We start from the raw sequence: 18,331 nt of genomic DNA, 5'->3' as shown, positions 1-18,331 counted from the left end.
TTGTTTCCTCCCTTACAATGATCTTAGGGGACAGAGGAGGGGCAGAACCATAGAAGAAAAGCAAACAGTTTGTAAAGATCTCAGCAGCTGCAGACCTATCTAAGTGTAAGAATGCAATTTACAAGCTCCAGAGTGGTTGCTTAAGTGACCAGCTCTCTGCAATGAATTAACCTTCTGCAGAGCATAGCATAGCATAGCTCAGGGTCAGCAAGTTCAATTATAATCTGTGCAAGCAAGGGACTCAGGGATGCAAGAGAGGCCTAAGCAGAAGAGGAGGCACCTGAGCGAGGCAAGGTTTTCCTACTTTACAAGGACAAAAAAAACTCCAGCCTACAAGAAGGGGAGAAAGAGAAAGGCAGTTGTCTGCAGTTTGAATTGGCTGGGAGTGCTCTGTGCTCCTCCCTTGCAAAGATTTGATTGGAAGGGAGAAATGCCATTTCCAGGAATCAGTACAGAGAAAAAATGTGCTCCAGTGCATGGCTGATAAACATTGGAACTTGAAGAAAACACAACGGATTTGCTTTACTTGATACAAAAACTTTACTCTGAAACCACCTGTCAGATCAGATGTTCGAAAGAAAGAGATCTAACTTCCAGGATTGCAATTACATTGGGTGTCAAACAAGGCTGTACTCTGGCCCCTTTACTGTTCAATCTTTTTTCTAAATGATTTGGCACCCTTTTTGAGCTCTGTCAATGGCCACTTCCCTAAATTGGAAATGAGACACATCCCCTTATTGTTGTATGCTGATGACACTGTACTCCTTTCACTCTCAAAAGTCGGGATGAAAAAGATGCTGACGTGTTTCTTAAATTATTGTGATAATAATAATAAGATAATAATAAGAATAAGCTCTCCCTAAATTTTGAGAAGTCCAAAATTATCGTATTTGGTCGAAGCTGGAGGCCCTTTAATTGGACTGTACAAGGTAACTCCATTGAACAGGTGAAGAGCTTCAGATATCTCGGAATCCATTTCCACTACAGTGGAAATTGGGCCACTCATATTAGGGAAGCAGCAAGGGCAGTGAACATCAGTGAACTCGCAATCTCTCACTTCTTTTACACGAAAGGAAATCAATTTATACCTGCTGTCCTTAAAGTGTTTAACTATAAAATATGCGCTAAGCTACTTTATGGTGCTCCTATTTGGATTTCCGCTTCCAACAAAGCAATCGAAAGAGACCAATCTAAATTTCTGAGGAAAATCTTGGGGCTTCCAGCTTGCGTACCTTATGTGGCAATTTGCCTCAAGACAAACCAGAGACGTTTATTTACAAAGGCATGGCTGTCAACCTTCCAATTCTGGCTTTGCCTACATTTTCGAAGCGGGCCTAATAGTCTCATAATGTATATGTTGCGCGAGTCTAACTCGTGTAACTGGTTGAACTATATCGAAAGGGAGACAATTTTGTTATAGCAAGCATCTTGAATTTGTGTTACCATTCCAGATAATCAAAGTAATAATTTGAAACAGCTATTTCTGTGTATATTTTTGGCTTGTGTGCTTTGTTTTGTACACCCCTACATGTGTTACCTTCTGTGAGTTATAGTTTGATGAATAAGAACATGCTCCTTTATGGCCTTTAAAGCAGCTTCGCTTCCCATCTTTAGCTGAGCTCTAGGGTTTGTTTGTTTTTTAACTTAAAGCATTTATATCAGTTGACCTGAAGAACCACCACCATCTTACGTCCCACCATCCCAATTAGATTTCTTACACTTTGAGATTTTCCACCCTGTGAAACAAGCCCCTTTTAAACACCCACGGGTCAGAGGCAGCCATGCTGCTGCTTTCTTCTGCTTTTCCCCAGCAGGGCCTCAAAGCATCTCTTGCCATCTCTGTGCCTCAGTTTCTTCCTCACAATAAACTTGCAAGGGAGGAGAAGCCAAAAGCATGGGATCAGGGAGCTTCCTGCTGACTAAGCATGCTGCTGGATGCTCTGTTGAACCCTTGCAGTGGCTTCCCTAGACGCAGTTTCAGAAGTTGTGTGTGGGAGGACCTCCTCCTGTCTCCTCTCCCCAGCCCAGCAGATATTGTTGCAGTAAAGTGGAAACTTTCTCAATAATATTGCTGAAATCTTTGGAATCACTTTTGGCAGGAACTAAGTAGTTATCCGCAGCCAGCCAAAATACCTGAATATAGCAATATAAGGAATATTGAACAAAGCAGGATCAGTAGATGTGAGAACTATGGCTCTATAGTTAGGTATAAGGTTTGTCATTCTCCACGAAAGTAAAACACACGAGTCAAACATAAGTTACATCATTAATACTCTTGGCTCAATATAAACAGTTGTTTCAGAGAATAATACAGTAAAGATGATAGCTTCAATAGGACAATATTCCTGTTGTAGGAATATGGAAATAAACATAATAGACAGAGTATCTGCAATGTAAAAGGTTATCTACTCCTATGGAATTAAAATATGGCCCCAAAGCATACCTCATGGTATGCCTTAATTCCATCATTTGTCACACTGGAAATGTGCATTTAAGTGGGGTGTCTAGCATTGCTTTGGAGGGCTGGGACATGTTAATTAGACTTACTCTGACTCTGTGATGCAGCTTCTGGCATAAATCTGGAAGCGGCTTCATTGAACTGGACAATGCTTAGGATTTTACCATAGATTTCGGTAGAATCCAAGAGTGTCACCCCGACACACTGACATCACTTTAAGGGACCTGACAGAAATGATGTTGTGGTGTTCGAATGATGCCACCCCCACCCCCATTTTCCTCCATCACCCTACTGAGCCAGAGCAGAAGACTTGACAACCCTAAGGGTGCCCTTTAGATTTTCTGCCTCCAACATTACATTGTCTTGGCTTAGCCAGTCTTATTTTGTGACTGGAACTATCTGACAGAATATGAATGTTTGAGGCTGAGCCTAACCCTACAGGCTACAGATCCTTATTATTTTGCATTAGGTAAACAGAATTTCGCTTATCTATGTCATATGAAGGGGCCCTAATTCTAGTGAAAAGTAATGTCTCACACATTGATTTGTGTTATTTTTATTTTTGAAGGATGAGTAGAGAGGAAACCTACCTGACAATTTTAGTTCCATTTCGGAATGCTTGTATGTCTATGGCATAATTGCCATCAGCGTGAGCTACCAAATTGACTTCTGAAAATTGGGCCTGAAAGAAAAAACAAAAGATTCCACATTAATAAGACTTTTAGATTATAGTTGCATTTTTTGAACTATTATTTGAGCATGTGTAGATTGTCAGGCCTATATATAATCTTCTTGGTAAGTGCTCCTGGCTGTACCTTAATAACTGCTTGACAGAGGATTAATGCAGCTTCTTTCATCACTGAAATGGTGTGCTTGGAACAGTTGCTATAGGTTCTTTGTCTTGAGCATGATAGACATCGTATTAGAATACAAACTACTTTTGGAAACACTTTTCATAGGAAAACAAAAACGAACATATCAGCTTTTTCAGAAAGTGAACTTTGGGCTATCTCACCATAGGCGGATAGTCATCTAATCAACTGAATGAGACCCAGCCCGAGCATTTGTACTACTCTTTCTGCTTCTAATTTAAAGCCTATCAGGACCCCCAGAGACCCCTACTCCCATTCCTGGGCACTGAACACAACCTTCCCAAGACTCATAGGAGCTTCCAAGGGCTCTGGATCTGTTTCTTTGAGACTTTTCATCTTCTGGGTTCTCTCTGAGAGTGTGTACACATTCAGCAGGTAACTCTGGACACAGGCAAGTAAAATATATATGTAGTTGTGTATGCTGAGCAGGAACCACTCTTCAAATACGCATTAAGGTAAGCACAAAAACAAATACAGTGTAGTTATTTCTAAATACAAACTAAAAGGCTAAAACTTCAAGCTGGCTGTATAGCAATTTCTGAGTTGGATTCATCACGGCTGGCTGTTCTTACCCAAGCCTTTACCAAAGGAGCCCAATCCATGCCATGCATCTCTAAACATCTCGATAGTGTAGCATGGAAGCAAGAGCCTCTCACATGCTGGTAGACAGATATGAACTAGAGAGGCGTCACAGCACAATCAAACAGCTGTTTTCAGGCCTGAGTTACGTCAGCCACCAGTGCTATGAAGCAGCGTGAACCAAAGTGCTGAACTTGTACATTTGAGAGCCTGGTGGGGACTGGGGAGCCTTTCCTTACAAACCCATAGGATGGCCAGAGACATGAGCCTTTGTTGCTAAAATGGTCATCTGAATGGGATTTTTAAGCAAAAAAAACCTGATATAAACTATTCTGAAAGTTTTACATAATCAACGTTGAATTTTCCTAACAACTTTTCATTAGAAGAAGTCAAATTTACAGGCTGGCACCAGAACAATGTTAGCCAGCTGTGCAGCTTTTATGTAAATTGCATTATAATGAGTTAGATCCTATGGAGCCTTTCCTCGGCAGAAGGGCTTTTCTGCTAGCAGAAGGGCTGTTTTTACTTAGCGGAAGGGTATGGTACAAGCTACTCTCAGTCAAAGGTTCAGGTCCAACATAATGCAAAAACAGTGTTTATTTTAACTATGGTTCATTTATGAAACCAGAAATTAACTTGCAGATGATCACAAAAGTCCTGGCCGACTCAGTGACTACACTATAGTTAGCTTAACTAAACCATGGTTTTATGTGAGTTAGTATGAAAGAGTTTGTAGCATCTTGGGTAGTTATGGTGGTGCTCTACCAGTGGTGTACAAGATCTAGCCATTTTTTAAGAGATAAAGAGTAATGCTTATAACAAACATCCACCCACACACTCATTAGAGAAGATTATCCAGTAAATAGTGTTAAATGGGTCACCAGTATAAACCATACTTCAAAATTTAAGACATAACTCAGTAATCTAAACTTATTTCATCTCAACAACATACCCACAATTATGTTAGAATTTGTTCCATTCTTGACAACCTGGCTACAGGTTTTAATATTCTAGGAGTGAAATTATGTGCATAAAATCTGCAGCAAATTAGTTAATTTGTACCTGTTCAACTTTGATGTCATATTCCCCATGGACTTTTTTCCCTCGAAAACTCTTGACCCTAAAAATATAAGAATTATTATTAGTAGTGTACAACGTTTGATTTAAGGTAATTGTATGAATACAGTGATTATGCATTACTCTTTAGCAGGCCTGAGAATACATTTTTTATTCTTTAGCACCTTGGGAAATACTTTTTCAATTGAACATATTAGATAGACATTAACACCTCATTTAAAGACAGCTAAAGTAAAACTATTTTGCTCATGTCTCCATTTTAAAACATTACATTTTGTGTATGTTTTATATATCTACAACACAGAGAAGGATTGATGTTGAAAACTAATTAGAATCTATTTTACGTATTGGCATATGGACAGTATTCCAATTAGGGTGAAATATTCCCGCTCAGATTCACCTTTTCCTTGTAAACATCCGCTATATGAGGCAATTATTAAACAACCGATCTCTGGCACAATTCATGTTTCAACAAATGACTTCAGTTGTGAAAATAAACACTAATACTGAACACTAAATTATGCCATCTGGAGTCTAACAAAACGTTAAACAAAATGAGTCCAGGACCAGGAGTACTTCCAGTGACTTAATTCCACAGAAGCATTACAAGTTGAAGTACAAAAGAATTAATGTCTTCCTGAATGTTTGATGCTTAAAAGATTACTCTTAGTTTTTACTCATAAGTAACTTTATGGAGCACATTCTTGGATTCCCATATTCAAGGGAATAAACTGACTAACTTTTGAAGTATTCAATTACTTAGAACTTGGGCCCATTCCAAATTTAAGTGGCGCCTTCAATGCTTACAAAAACATCAACAAAATTTAATTATTCCCAGCATACTAACTTGGGAAATTTGGAAAAATAATGAAATATATTCATTTAATGCTTAAATTACACTCTTGCATGAAAAGGGGGAATATTAAGCCTTTAGAAGCTCCTATATGTTCTTGTTTAGTGATGACTTTGATCCCCAGACAGCTTAACAGCCACTATGCAAGGCAATCAGTGGTGGTCATGGCATGAATTTTTAAAAGAGAGTGGCAACTTGCCAGTTTGAGAAACATTAACAAAACAAAGTTAAAGTAGTTTTACAGTAGGCTGGAGAGGAAAATTATGGACATTTCTCGTTATGTGAAATTCACTGCACAAAATGTTACTTCCTAGAAAAATTCAGTGTGTGTTATTGTTAATTAATATTTATGACTTGTGATTGCATTGTATGTAGGAAGAAAAGGTGAAAGTCTGTAATTTGCAGATCAATGAACGCAAGCTTTATCTGAGAATATGAAACTGTCAACAAATACAACCAGACAAGTTTTCAGTGATAAATTTATACAACCCAAGCTGGAGAGTTCCCAGTCTCCGTATTCTGTGTAAAATTATACACGTGTGTGTGAAATTGTACATGTACAGGAGAGACTGCATAAATGAAATTTTAATGGCAAGATTCCTTCCCCAAAGTAGTAAACATCAGCTCAAGTCAGAAGAACGCTATTAGTCAAAATTCCACTAATCTGTCTGTGAAATTTCATAGGCCTTTGCCTTACAGACCCAGTTAGAACCGTGACATTGCGAGCCTATAGCCAAGATTAAGCTTGTTTTAACTTCTATTAAGTAGTTATAGAAATAATATTATTAATATAAGGCTTTTGCTGTTACATGTGGTGCATAAGTTTGGCTTTATCTGCTCAGTGAAACAGGAATGCAACAAGTATGGTAAAGAGGTTCTACGTTGGGAAAAAAAACCCTGTTTGATATTATATGAATGTATTTTTCTCCTTTTTCTCTCCATATTGGTAAAATGCACATCAGTAGACAAAATTCTTTTCTGTGCAGGTGCAGCATCTAAATGTTGAAGGCAAGTAGCCTTTAAGTGACTACAGACTTTGCATTGGTTTGGCAGCTCATATACTAAAAATAATCTATAAAGTGAAATGAAAGCAATAGTACAAAAATAAAAGTCTCTGTTTGTGCCTTTTAATGTTTTCTCTCTTCCCCAATTCTAATCCATTTGCCATTGATGATTTTGTAGATGAATTTAAGACAGTAAATATAGTTTCTGATTTTCTTTGGATGGAAAGTTATTGAGAGACATGAAAAATAAATTAATGATGAAATAGTAGAAACAACATCAATATTAGTTTATCTTTAGAACATAAAATGCTACTATATAATTCTGCTCAGAAAAGAGAAATGGGTGGGTCAGGTACAATTTAATGCCTTTTTAAAATGAGTCTGGCTGTAGAAAATATTTGGGAACTATAACTATTTTGTACAAGTACAAAGGTATTTTTGCTTTCTTCGAGGCATTTTCTTAGCTGGTTTGGAGACCTGACTAACATGATACTGTAAGTCACAATATTTTCTCTGATATTTTTATTTATTGAAGCAGTTACTATTTTTACATTCTAACACAGTACATGGGCCCATCATAGTTAATCACTTTCAATTCTCATTTAAATGGAGGGAAGAGCTTAACCTTGGTTGTACCATAACCACACTGTCTTCTTGATAATGTCTTCAATATACAACTTCCATTAATATATTTACTACTTATGGACATGATTTATGGTTACACTGTCTGCTTCGATATAAATCTGCTAACTAATACTAATTTGGATTTTTCACAGGATTATTTCCTCAATCAACTTCAGGCATCATGAACTGTGTGCTATCACACATGGGTGGTAGCCCATAGTTTTTGGTAGGAGCATTTTTCAGGATTCCATGATCATACCAAACTGGTAATGAAGCACTACTGGGATAGATTCATCATTCTAGGAATCTTACCACTTAAAAAAAAGCTCCCTTGAGGAAAAGAGATAAAGAAAGAATCTTGCCATATAGAGAAAAGGCACTAAAGGTGGTTCTTCATAGGTGTCTATCATAACTTTAATTCCAGTACACATTGCAATGGTCTCCTACCCAATATGCTAATGGGTAGACACAGTAGAGCAACAATTTTACAGCAAAGCTGTAGGAAGTTACATGGTTCAGATGTATTTCTTTTAATCCATAATTTTGCTTGTGGATCCAGAAATGAGGGAGGCAACAGCAGTGAGATCATGATGACTTTTCATCCATAGGAATACATCCATCTAGAGGGAGAGTTTGATATGCAGAAGGTCCCAGTGGCATCTCCACTTAAAATGATAATATTCTCTACAGGTGATGCAAAAGAACTTGACCTAAGACTCTGGAGAGCTCCTGCCAGTTTGAGTAGACAATATGGACTTTGATCAACCTAATGGCCTGATTCAGTATCAGACAGCTTTGTGTGTATGTAGTTTCTACATAGAATCTTCCCTTGGAATAACACTACTGCCATCACACATCCTTCAGCCCTAGTGAGACAGTTATTCTATGTCACCAATAACAACAACATTTTGTTTGGGTGTCCTATTGCCACAGCATACAAAAATTATACATGGCAAGAGATTGTGTTATTTAATAGTAACACAATTACTACATAGTAACCACAATACATTATGTTGTTAATGAACCAGAACTAAGCCCATGTTGCTTCTTGAAAACTAATTAAAGCAGGTGGCACAGCTAGTTCTAATGAGAACTGGACATTTGTTTTACTATTAGACAATCAGACTAGTATCCAAATAACTTCTATAGAAGAGTTATGGTTAGTAGCTACTGGCTGTACATCACAGACATATTGGAAGATCTCTTTTATTTACAAACCTGCAATCCACTAATCACTGCTCCTACACTTGCATCATTCAGTTGCCTTTCGTATGGGATTTGTATTGACAAATTTATCCATGACTATGTGCCATTCTTCTGCTCCCAGAAAGATAGAAGTCCAATTTTCCAAAGTACCACAATTATAAATGATCAATATTATACAGTTAAGAGCAATGAAATATGTGGTGGTGAACAATGACTCCAAGTCATAACTAGAGATGGGCACGAACAGCAATACACAAAAAAAACACCCATGAACAGCCCAATCTGCTGTTCACGAACAAGCTGTTCGTGAGGCCCCATTCTAAACAAACAGGTGGTCGTTGCAAGCCTCATTCGTTGCTGTTTGTCAAGCCAGACAGTCTGGCACCTGCAATCAATTCTCTTGGCAACTTAGGCAGGGATTGTCTGAACTCTGTCTGAACTGATGTTGCTCTGGAAACCCCAATCTAAGCCCAATTTAGCTTGATAGGCAGGTCTTCCTTTCAAGTGTGGAGCTCCAAGTTTGTTACAACAAGGGAGCAAAGACCAAGGGGGAGGGGGGCTCCCAGCTCTGACTTTGTAGATAGTGGAGATACAATTGCTGTTTGCATTTTGATAGAGTGTATTGGAGCTCGAATTTTCTTTGTGTGTGGTGGGACAGGGAACTATGCCTTCAAGTTCCAAGGCTGCTGCCAGGCTCTGGGCCAAGCTATTATTTATTATCGGTACCTTTCCTGCTGCCTGCTCAGGTAAGGTTTCTGGGAGTGGTGCAGTAGGGTTCTTGACTTGGATGATGGCTGGAAGAGAGCCTGCTGGCCCCAACAAACAGCCAACCATGAACATGTCCATGAACAGGGCCATGTTCGTGGTTGTTCATGAGTCCCTCCTCATGGATGGCAACGAACAACGAACATCATGTTCATTTTTTTCCTGTTTGTGCCTATCTCTAGTCATAACTGACTTATGGCAACCCCTGCTGGAGTTTTCAAGGGAAGAGACTAACAGAGGTGGTTTCCCATTGCTTGCCTTTGCAATCCAAAGCCTTTGGTTATCCTTGCAAGTCTCTCATCCAACTACTATCCAAGGCCAAACTTGCTTATTTTCCAAGATCTGATGAGATCAGGCTTTCCTGGGCAGTCCAGGTCAGGGCAATGAAAGACGTAGTCCATATTAAACCTGTCTTCATAAAGTGCCAGTGCTATGCAATCATAATGCAGTGGTTTACACAACTGAGTGTAATTGCTCTTTAATTTACATAGGTAGCACAACTAGGATGGTAAAGGTCTGCATTCAGGAGCATATCTTTAGAACCAAGAACAAATGTCTGGAAGCACCATTAACACAGCACTTTTTGAATCACCATAGGAATGAGAAAGAGTTTCGGTATTCTGTATTACAGGTGATTAAGACTGGGAGATCTACAGATACTAGCAAAGAATTGCTGAGGAGAGAGGCATTTTGGACATTTGAATCAGAAGCCATTGGAACACACGGACTAAACACATTAATAGACTATTCTTGTTTCTTGTAGAAACTGTAAATGGTGGAGACATGTACCTTTAAATAATGACATGAGGGAGGGGCTCTTAGTTCCCCTTATAAACCACTCCCTTTCTAGTTTACACTACCAGCTACTGGACCAGAGGAAAGACTTGGTGAAATATTGGCTGGCAGACAATGAGTGAGTAGAGAAATATTTTTTATTAAAATAAGCATACATGAGTAAGCAGTTATATTTAGTAGACTGTAATTTTTGTTACAGAAAAAGAAAATTTCCCCTGAGGAAGTTGTGATATGACAAAACAGGAGATTAGCTAGCGTCCTGTTGGGATCGTTTTGTGTACCCTTATTTCCATCTGGGTCTCCTGTGGCAATTTTATTTGCTGAAGATTTCACCAACATTGGAAGGTCACTTGGGCTGCGTTTCACTGTGAAAAGATTGAAAGATTGAAAGATACTTACCTTCCTGTCACAGGGACCATTGACTACAGTTACACAGGAGAAGAACAATTATTAATCTTACCATACTGTTCCACTCTACTTTCCTATGTACCATTGGGTTGAGAAGTTACTATATGAACTGTGATATTTTTGAACTACTGGACTATTTATGAAAATTGCTGCTTATCATTGTATTTATTGAATATTGTGAAAATATTTATTGTTAACTACAGTAGGATTACCCATTAATTGAACTTATTGTTGTATATGTACTATTCTCTTATTTGAATTCCCAAGGGGATTATATGTATCATAAATATTGTACATTATGATTGCATAGCATTTGCACTTTATGTAGTTTATCAGCAGTGAATACATGTTGGGAAATCTGTACTTGAGATTATTGGATTTATTACGGGAACACAGTGTGTGTATGTTTTTTCCCTGGAGGTACTTAACCGTAATTGCCCTGGTTGATATATCTGTACTCCTGGAGAAAGTGGCAGCTTCAGAGGGTGTAATCTATGGCAGGGGTGGGCAATTGTTTTGGCTCGGGGGCTACTTTGTGGGAGCGGAGGTTAGCGGAGGGCCGTACCTTTTAAAATGATTGCATTCATTAGTTAACTTTGCATTTCAGAAAAGGTATAAATTGTATCATAAAAATCAATAAATATAAATTAAATAAAATAGTGGTAGTTTTATTCAATTTATTTATTGTGCTAATTTCATATCCTGTATAGCTGCAAGCACATTTAATTTTAGAATCAGTTTAATGAGACAAATGTACCCTATCACACTTTTCTACTGTCTTGGTGGGCTGCAAAAAACTCTGTAGCGGGCCGCATGTCGCCCGCGGGCCGCAATTTGCCCTCCCCTGATCTATGGCATTGCATCCTTGCTGAGTTCTCTCGCTTCTTCAAACTCCACCCTCTCCAAGCACTGAAACCAAATCTCCTGGAATTTCCAAAGTTAGAGTTGGCAACCCTATGAACTCCATCTATGCATCAAAGCTGGTCCTTAAGTTCTGGATTATGATGGCTCCCAGCCCTAGTTTTAAGCTCTAGATACTGATGATAATATTTATAGTATTTCACTGTACATCTATAAAGTGTACTAATGGAACTAAATATTTATCATTTCCGAGATTCTTGTAGAAAAATGCCTATTTCAGGAAATCATACAAGTTTTTCTCAAATCAGAGTTGTAAAAATGAGTTCTACCCACCAGTTAAACTTTTGGGACTCATGCACACAGCTCCCTACTTCTGGCACACAGCTCTGTACACAAATAAATAAGACACTGAACAAAGTAGAGTAAGTGTCGTCTGGACAGGGAAGATAAAAAGGAGCGACAACTCAATGTCATATCTGTGCCCCATCCATGCCACTACTTAATGCTGACCTGTTGTTTCTGAACCAATGTTTCATGCTAGAACTTGATGTCATATTGCCAATGCCATAACTGTTTCCTTTCACAGGCTTATTGAAGCTGCAGGTGCCTTATCTAACAGACTGTAGAAACTTTCAGTGCTTCTGACCTTGTATACTGCTCACTCCCATACACTGCTATGTCTCAACTTTGATCTCTTGCTTTCTCAGTGTCTCGACTTGATAATATAAATATGTGAGATGTTCTCAGGATGAGTTTGTGCCAAAAGTCCTGTTTTACTGTTGGGAGGGGGAAGGAGCAAACGTGTGTGTTAAGAGGAAGAATTTCCCCACAGGTTACCATTCCTGTCAACCTGTTCTTACTGCTTAGATGCTTACCTTGCTTCTGAGTAATTCTATGGACATATCTGTGGAAATGATCTGATTTCTGAATAAAGCCATTTAACCAAGAGCCTGGATTTCTTTGCTGCAATGGTACAGGGATCTATCTGCCATAGGCTGTCATCCATAGCCTGACACTCACCATAAATTTTCTAACACATTTCAATTCATCAAATTTCATGTAGGATATATCTGCTTCCTTCCAGTTTCTGCATCTCCCACCGCTGCCTCTTCCTCTGGTTCCTGAAGTCAGGATGGAGAAGCCACTTGGCGGGCATGGCGGAGAGGCCACCTGCCCATCCCCACCTCCTCTTACTTCAACTCCAAGAGCCAGGATGGAGGGACTGTATAGTGGAGAAGCTGCTTGACAGGCGGAGAGGCTGCTCGGCCACCCGCCCACTGCTACTTCCTTCTCTGGCTCCTGATGCCAGGATGGAGAAGCCTGTCAGTGGGCATGGATGGGCTTGGGACTGCTTCCCCCACAACTACCCTAGCCCCTTACTCTAACCTTCATGGTGCTAAAGGGCATTGTGGTTGGTAAGGCAGCGCTGTATTGGCCCTCAGGTGAGGAACCCACTAGGCTTGGCCTCTGAGCCTGGCAGTGGCACAGAGACTGGGGTGGGGTCAGAGCCCCAACCCACCACCCAGGTACCTTCCCAGCCAGGACAAGTGCTCTAAATACAAGTCCTCACAGGGCTCACTAGGCTTGGCCCCTGAAGCTGTCCAGAATGTCAAGCACAAGTTTCAAATATCTCCCTCTATGACTGAAAATCCAATAGCAGTTCCTCCCTATCTAACTGCCTGCTGGAAACTGAAACCACTTACCTGAGAGCTGAGGATTAGATATTCCTTCTGCTCTCATAGAGCAGAATGGGACCTCTCTGGTTGGCAGCCAGAACTGTCTATCAAGCATTGGAGGGCTGACATTGGTGTTCCCAGGGCTGCAGAAGGTCTGCAGAAGTCCATCCCCTGCTTAGGGAATAGATTGATCAGCACCAACCTGTCTGCAGTGACGGAAAAAAAACCCAACCAAATGAACCACCCTGAAAATCTTATCAGTTCATCAAAAATATGCACCAACAAACCACTGGTTTGCAAACCATGAACTGGCCCGGTTCGTGATGAACTTTGGTTCGTATTTCAGTTCGTGCCTATCCCTAGTCTGCAGTCAGTAAGCTCAGTGAATATCTTTTCTAATGGAACTCTTTTTTTTTTCAGGACACAAGAGATAAACACATTTTTCTTTAGTGGTAGTGAAGAAAGAACTGAGGGAGGGAGGTGCGCTCTCACACTTTATATAGGTACTATTTGCAGGAACCACACTAAAGAGTTGGTTCCTCGTGCTGCAGGAACTCCTGGAATGCCCATGTGGGATGGCACAGAAGATACAATGATGAGATTGAAGATTATTTTTTTTAAAGACTGAATTGCTTGCAGTGGACAATCCTAGGACTGAAAAAAAGTTGGAAACACCTGTCTTGATTGGAGTTATATTTCCTCCCCCTCAAAATCAGATTTTTACTTTGAAGCACTCTTGGATCTATTGCTAAATGCTCAGGCTGAGGCAGTGGGTAAACATACATTATTTCAGCTTTGAGTAATTTCCTAGTTTCAGTTTTTATTGTTACAGTCAAAGACCAGCACAACACAGAAACAGGAAAGTGCACCACCCCAAATCATGATCCAAAAGTACAAAATCGACATATGATTAAAATATGATACCAATATACATTAGTGGTTAAAAGTTATATATATATCCTAATAAAAGTTGTAATAGTTATAGCAGCCTTATCCCATAAAATTGTACCGTCTGGTTTGTGTCTTCCTTCAGTAATGGCTTACTACTACTGTTGATACTGTTCAATACGCTACTGCTCTTATTAGAACAACCCAAGATAAATATTTGTATCTAGATAAACTGTAAGATACAACAAGTAATAAGTGCATTAATTTTAAAATTTACACATGTCTAAGAATTAAGTACAGCAGTGTGCTAAAATGGATAAAATCATTAAAATCTTAATTAAAATTTCTAGAAGAAATAATAGCGTTCTGTCTGATTACACTAGCCAGAGCACAGAACCTTGCAACCTTAGCAGTAATTTCTTTGCAGCAATCAGTTAAGAAGAGGGCAGAATAAAACTGACTTGGTCTGCCTGGGTGGGCTGCGATAACTGGTGAAATGTACTTTGTTCGAATCTCCTGATAATACTGACAGTATAAAAGAACATGCTCTATTGTCTCTACCTATCCAGATTGGCAGGGGCAGAGGCGATTTGCATTTGGGATATGAGCATATCTCCCCTCCAAGACAGCAGATGGGAGAACATTAAAATGTGCTAAGGTAAAAGCTCTGCGGTATTTTGGAAACTCCAATGAAAAGAGATAGCTGGGTGGAGTAATTTGTTTTCTGTTCCCCACTAATGGGACATTTGAGGCCCATGCTCTATCTACTTGGAGAGAAGTGTCCCATAGTCTCTGTTTAATAATTATTCTGGCTCCTTGATGGCCAAGGTGCATCAGAGCTGTGCTGGATAAGCCCAGAAGTGACAATTTGCATTCTATTGTTGAGATCCAGCTTGAACGGAAACTGTCTAGGAAAATTAGAGGAATTAATCCTGAAGGGGAAAATTTTATCTTGAGCCATAGACAGATGGCATGGAACCAAGCCCGGATTTCCAATGATAGTAATCCAGCCTCTAGCCTAAGCAAAGCATTATGGATGCATCTTGGTATTCCTAATAAGGATCTTAGAAATTTAGAGACCTTGTAAGTAGAGCAAGCGCACATCGCCTCCTCCTTGGACAATTTGAAAAGCTCTATAAACAAGCTGAGAGCATTAGTGAAACCTCTTAACCCACGCTCTACAGGATGCGACAGCAAGGAAGAAGTAACTCTCCCATCTACGTACCAATACTAGGATTGGCTCTAGAGCAATGCCAAATAACAGCGCATTTCAATTCCCCTGTGTCACAAAGAGAGCCACCAAAACAGCTCCTAACAGGATCACAAGGCAAATCTCAACCAACAGAGAGCAGTCATCATCTAAAACAAAGACAAAGACAAAGTTAAAATCTAGGATAAGATCAACAACAAATAAAATGCCTAAAGATCCTACTTCTATGGAAAAGTTGCCAGTACAGAATAATATAATAGACTTAACATCTCCAGTGGAAGTGACGACCCATTCTATTCTCCTAAACAATGAAGAAACAGGGGATTTACTTTCGCTTCTTACTTCTTCAAATCAAGAGACACTTACTACTCCAAGTGTGCAGAATTCAGCACCCGAGACTTCTCATCCCCCTACCAAAATGCCAACTGGTCCCACTATGCAAGATTCACTACCAGTTGGAGTAATTTCCTACTTACACCCCATCCTGGAAAATAAGGACCTAGCTGCTGTGGTACATGCCCAGTATCTTCCTGACTGGTTGTGGAGAGAGCCAACAAGTCAAACTGATGGTTACCTCTGTTCGTGTTTTCAAGGCAAGAGACTGACAGAGGTGGTTTGCCATTTTCTGCCCCTGCATAACAATCTTGGTTTTCTTTGGAGGTCTCTCATTCAATTACTAACCAAGGTCAACCCTGCTTAGCTTCCAAGATCTGATGAGATTTGGCTTGCCTGAACTATCTAGGTCAGGGCAACTTCTTAACTGCACTACTGTAATTTGCTTTATGTGGGACTGCCCATGAAGTTCATTCAGAAGCTTCAGTGGGTCCAGAATGTGAGAGTAACAATTTTGTATGACATCCACACATTAAGTTCCAACACTGATTTATTTAATAATAGTTCTACCTTATATGAGGTTGGTGGCCACCTCTAAACAGTTTATTTTAGCAGTGGTCCAACATGTATGAAACCAATTATCTTACAATGGCTTTAGGGATCCCATTTGCCTGCTGGGGGCAGGGGATTCCCCCACTGCCAGCCTCCACCCTCCTCAACTCTCACCTGGCTGGTGGGGGGAAAGGCACAGGAACAGATCAGGAACCCCCAACACTTCTGTGTCGTGTTGGGAAAAATAAAATTACTAGAGCAATGCAGAAGTGTAGGATTGTGCCAGGGGCTGATTTGGCCCCCAATGCTAGATTGGGGGGGGGTATCAATTTTTACTCAATTAGCCCCTAGTGAGACCCAGAGTTTCCACATCATGCCAGGAATGACACCATTCCCAGTGCAATGCAGAACTGTGCACTTGGAGGGTGTGTGTGTGTTTCTGACCTGTTCCCACACCCACCAGCCAAGTCAGAGTTGGCAGGGGCAGAGGTCAGGAGCAGGTGATCCTCTGCCCCCATGGAGGGAATGGAATCCCTAAAGTCTGAATTAACTTATAAGGTAGGGGCACTTTTTAAAAAATCAGCTTTGGAACTTAGTATATGGAGTATAAAAGTACTCCTGTTGTGCCCTCCACAACGCCCCCCCCCATTCCCCAGTCTGAACCCTGGGGGACCTGGCAACCCTACATGGCTTGCCAAACCAAGAACCTTGGTCTTTTAAAGAAGGCCTGCAATAACACCAGTTTGCCAGATTTGAGCAAGGCTGTCAACGATAGGAAGTTTTGGAGATCACTGATTCATAGGGTTGCCATAAATAAGAAGTTAATTGCCAGCACAGGACACACATTTATTCAGGCCTTTGGTGGTTAATGCTGTGCAGCTTTGGCTGCAGCTTTAGTTGTGTAGTCATTATGTTTATGTAAGCTGATTTATTTATTTTACTGTGGTATTTATTTTTATTCTATTCTGTATCTTGCTTTGGGACCATTAGAAGTGGGTTGTCTAAATAAATAGCTTGATGAGGTTCATTTATTCCAGTTTTTTATTGTATCCTCTAGGAAATTCAAGCTTTGCCAATATAGAATACTCTTAGGGTTACTGTGTATCTTCAGTAGATCCTTCTAAAATAAAGACCATCTATTCATAGGAAATGAAAATAAATCCAGAAAAAATAGCAACTATTTGAAATGAAATGGCTGTCAATCCTTACATTTTGTTCAGATAAAAATAAAATAATTTTGACAGTGCAGCTATAGCTCACTCAGTAGCACTTTTAATACCAATGCTTTTTAAAACATCAAGCTGTATTTCTAATTGTTACTCCCAAGCTTTCTCTTCCTGTTTTTACCACTGTCCTTGGTTGCTTCTGTAAAAACATACAAGCTGAAATATACAGCTGCTGGGTTTGGCTGCCCTCTTGCATAAAAAAGTGGATACCAATTCAAGGTGAGTTAAAAAACAAACTTCAAGTTTCTGTTCTGCAACCTCTCTACATTATTTATTTACTTAGTGTGAGATTAGTACAGTCAATATCAAGGACATTTCAATAAACCATGCCATAGGGATTATAAATGCAGATTTGCAAAGGCATAACATCAGCAACAATGCAATACAGAGTTGAAGAAATGATGAAAAAGAGCATAAGCAATTCTAAGACTGACATATTAAACAACATAGAACTACCCAGTAGGATCATACAACACAACAGATGGTGCATAAGGCAATAGATAGTACATAGTAGCACATAGTAATGAAGTCTATGGTCCTTATCTCTTTTGTCAAACATCTCTTTGAGACCACCACCTTACAGTACAGCCCTCCTATCTATGCAAACAAGCCCTCTTGAACACAGTTTTGCAATGTTTGCGTAAAGCCAGGTGAGTGTGAACTTTTCTGACCTTTTCAGGTAGGCCATTCCATAGGGTGGGGGCCACTACAGAGAATGCACCTGTACGGGCAGCTGTTGAGTTTGCTTATGGGCAGGGTGGCACCTGCAAGAAACGTTGTTCAGATGAGCAAAGCTGCCATGGAGGAATGTAGGGAGAGAGGCAGTCCCTTAAGTATGCTGGACCAAGGCTGTGCTGCAGCGTACTGCACCAACTGGAGTCTTCTAGTTGACTTAGATGGGAGACCTATGTATAGTACATTACAATAGTCAAGTCTTGATGTTA

General features: G+C 39.9%; 1 protein-coding gene across 2 annotated transcripts in view; it reads right to left on the bottom strand.

Annotated features, from left to right (window-relative positions):
• SYN2 (synapsin II) overlaps window positions 1–18,331 on the bottom strand; it is a 341,584-nt gene that overhangs the window by 131,947 nt on the left and 191,306 nt on the right. The window contains exons 2-4 of one of the 2 annotated variants that reach the window (XM_054976926.1): window positions 4,972–5,029; window positions 3,049–3,140; window positions 1,089–1,091 (exon numbers count right to left, since the gene is read on the bottom strand). In XM_054976926.1, the coding sequence (XP_054832901.1) occupies window positions 1,089–1,091; window positions 3,049–3,140; window positions 4,972–5,029 (153 nt within the window). The remainder of the gene's footprint in view (window positions 1–1,088; window positions 1,092–3,048; window positions 3,141–4,971; window positions 5,030–18,331) is intronic. The other variant, XM_054976925.1, reaches the window with a different exon arrangement.

The sequence above is a fragment of the Eublepharis macularius genome, chromosome 4, assembly GCF_028583425.1.
Source record: "Eublepharis macularius isolate TG4126 chromosome 4, MPM_Emac_v1.0, whole genome shotgun sequence".
Lineage (NCBI taxonomy): Eukaryota > Metazoa > Chordata > Lepidosauria > Squamata > Eublepharidae > Eublepharis > Eublepharis macularius.
Note: the sequence above shows the minus strand (reverse complement) of the source record. Positions and strands in the feature narration are given on the sequence as shown.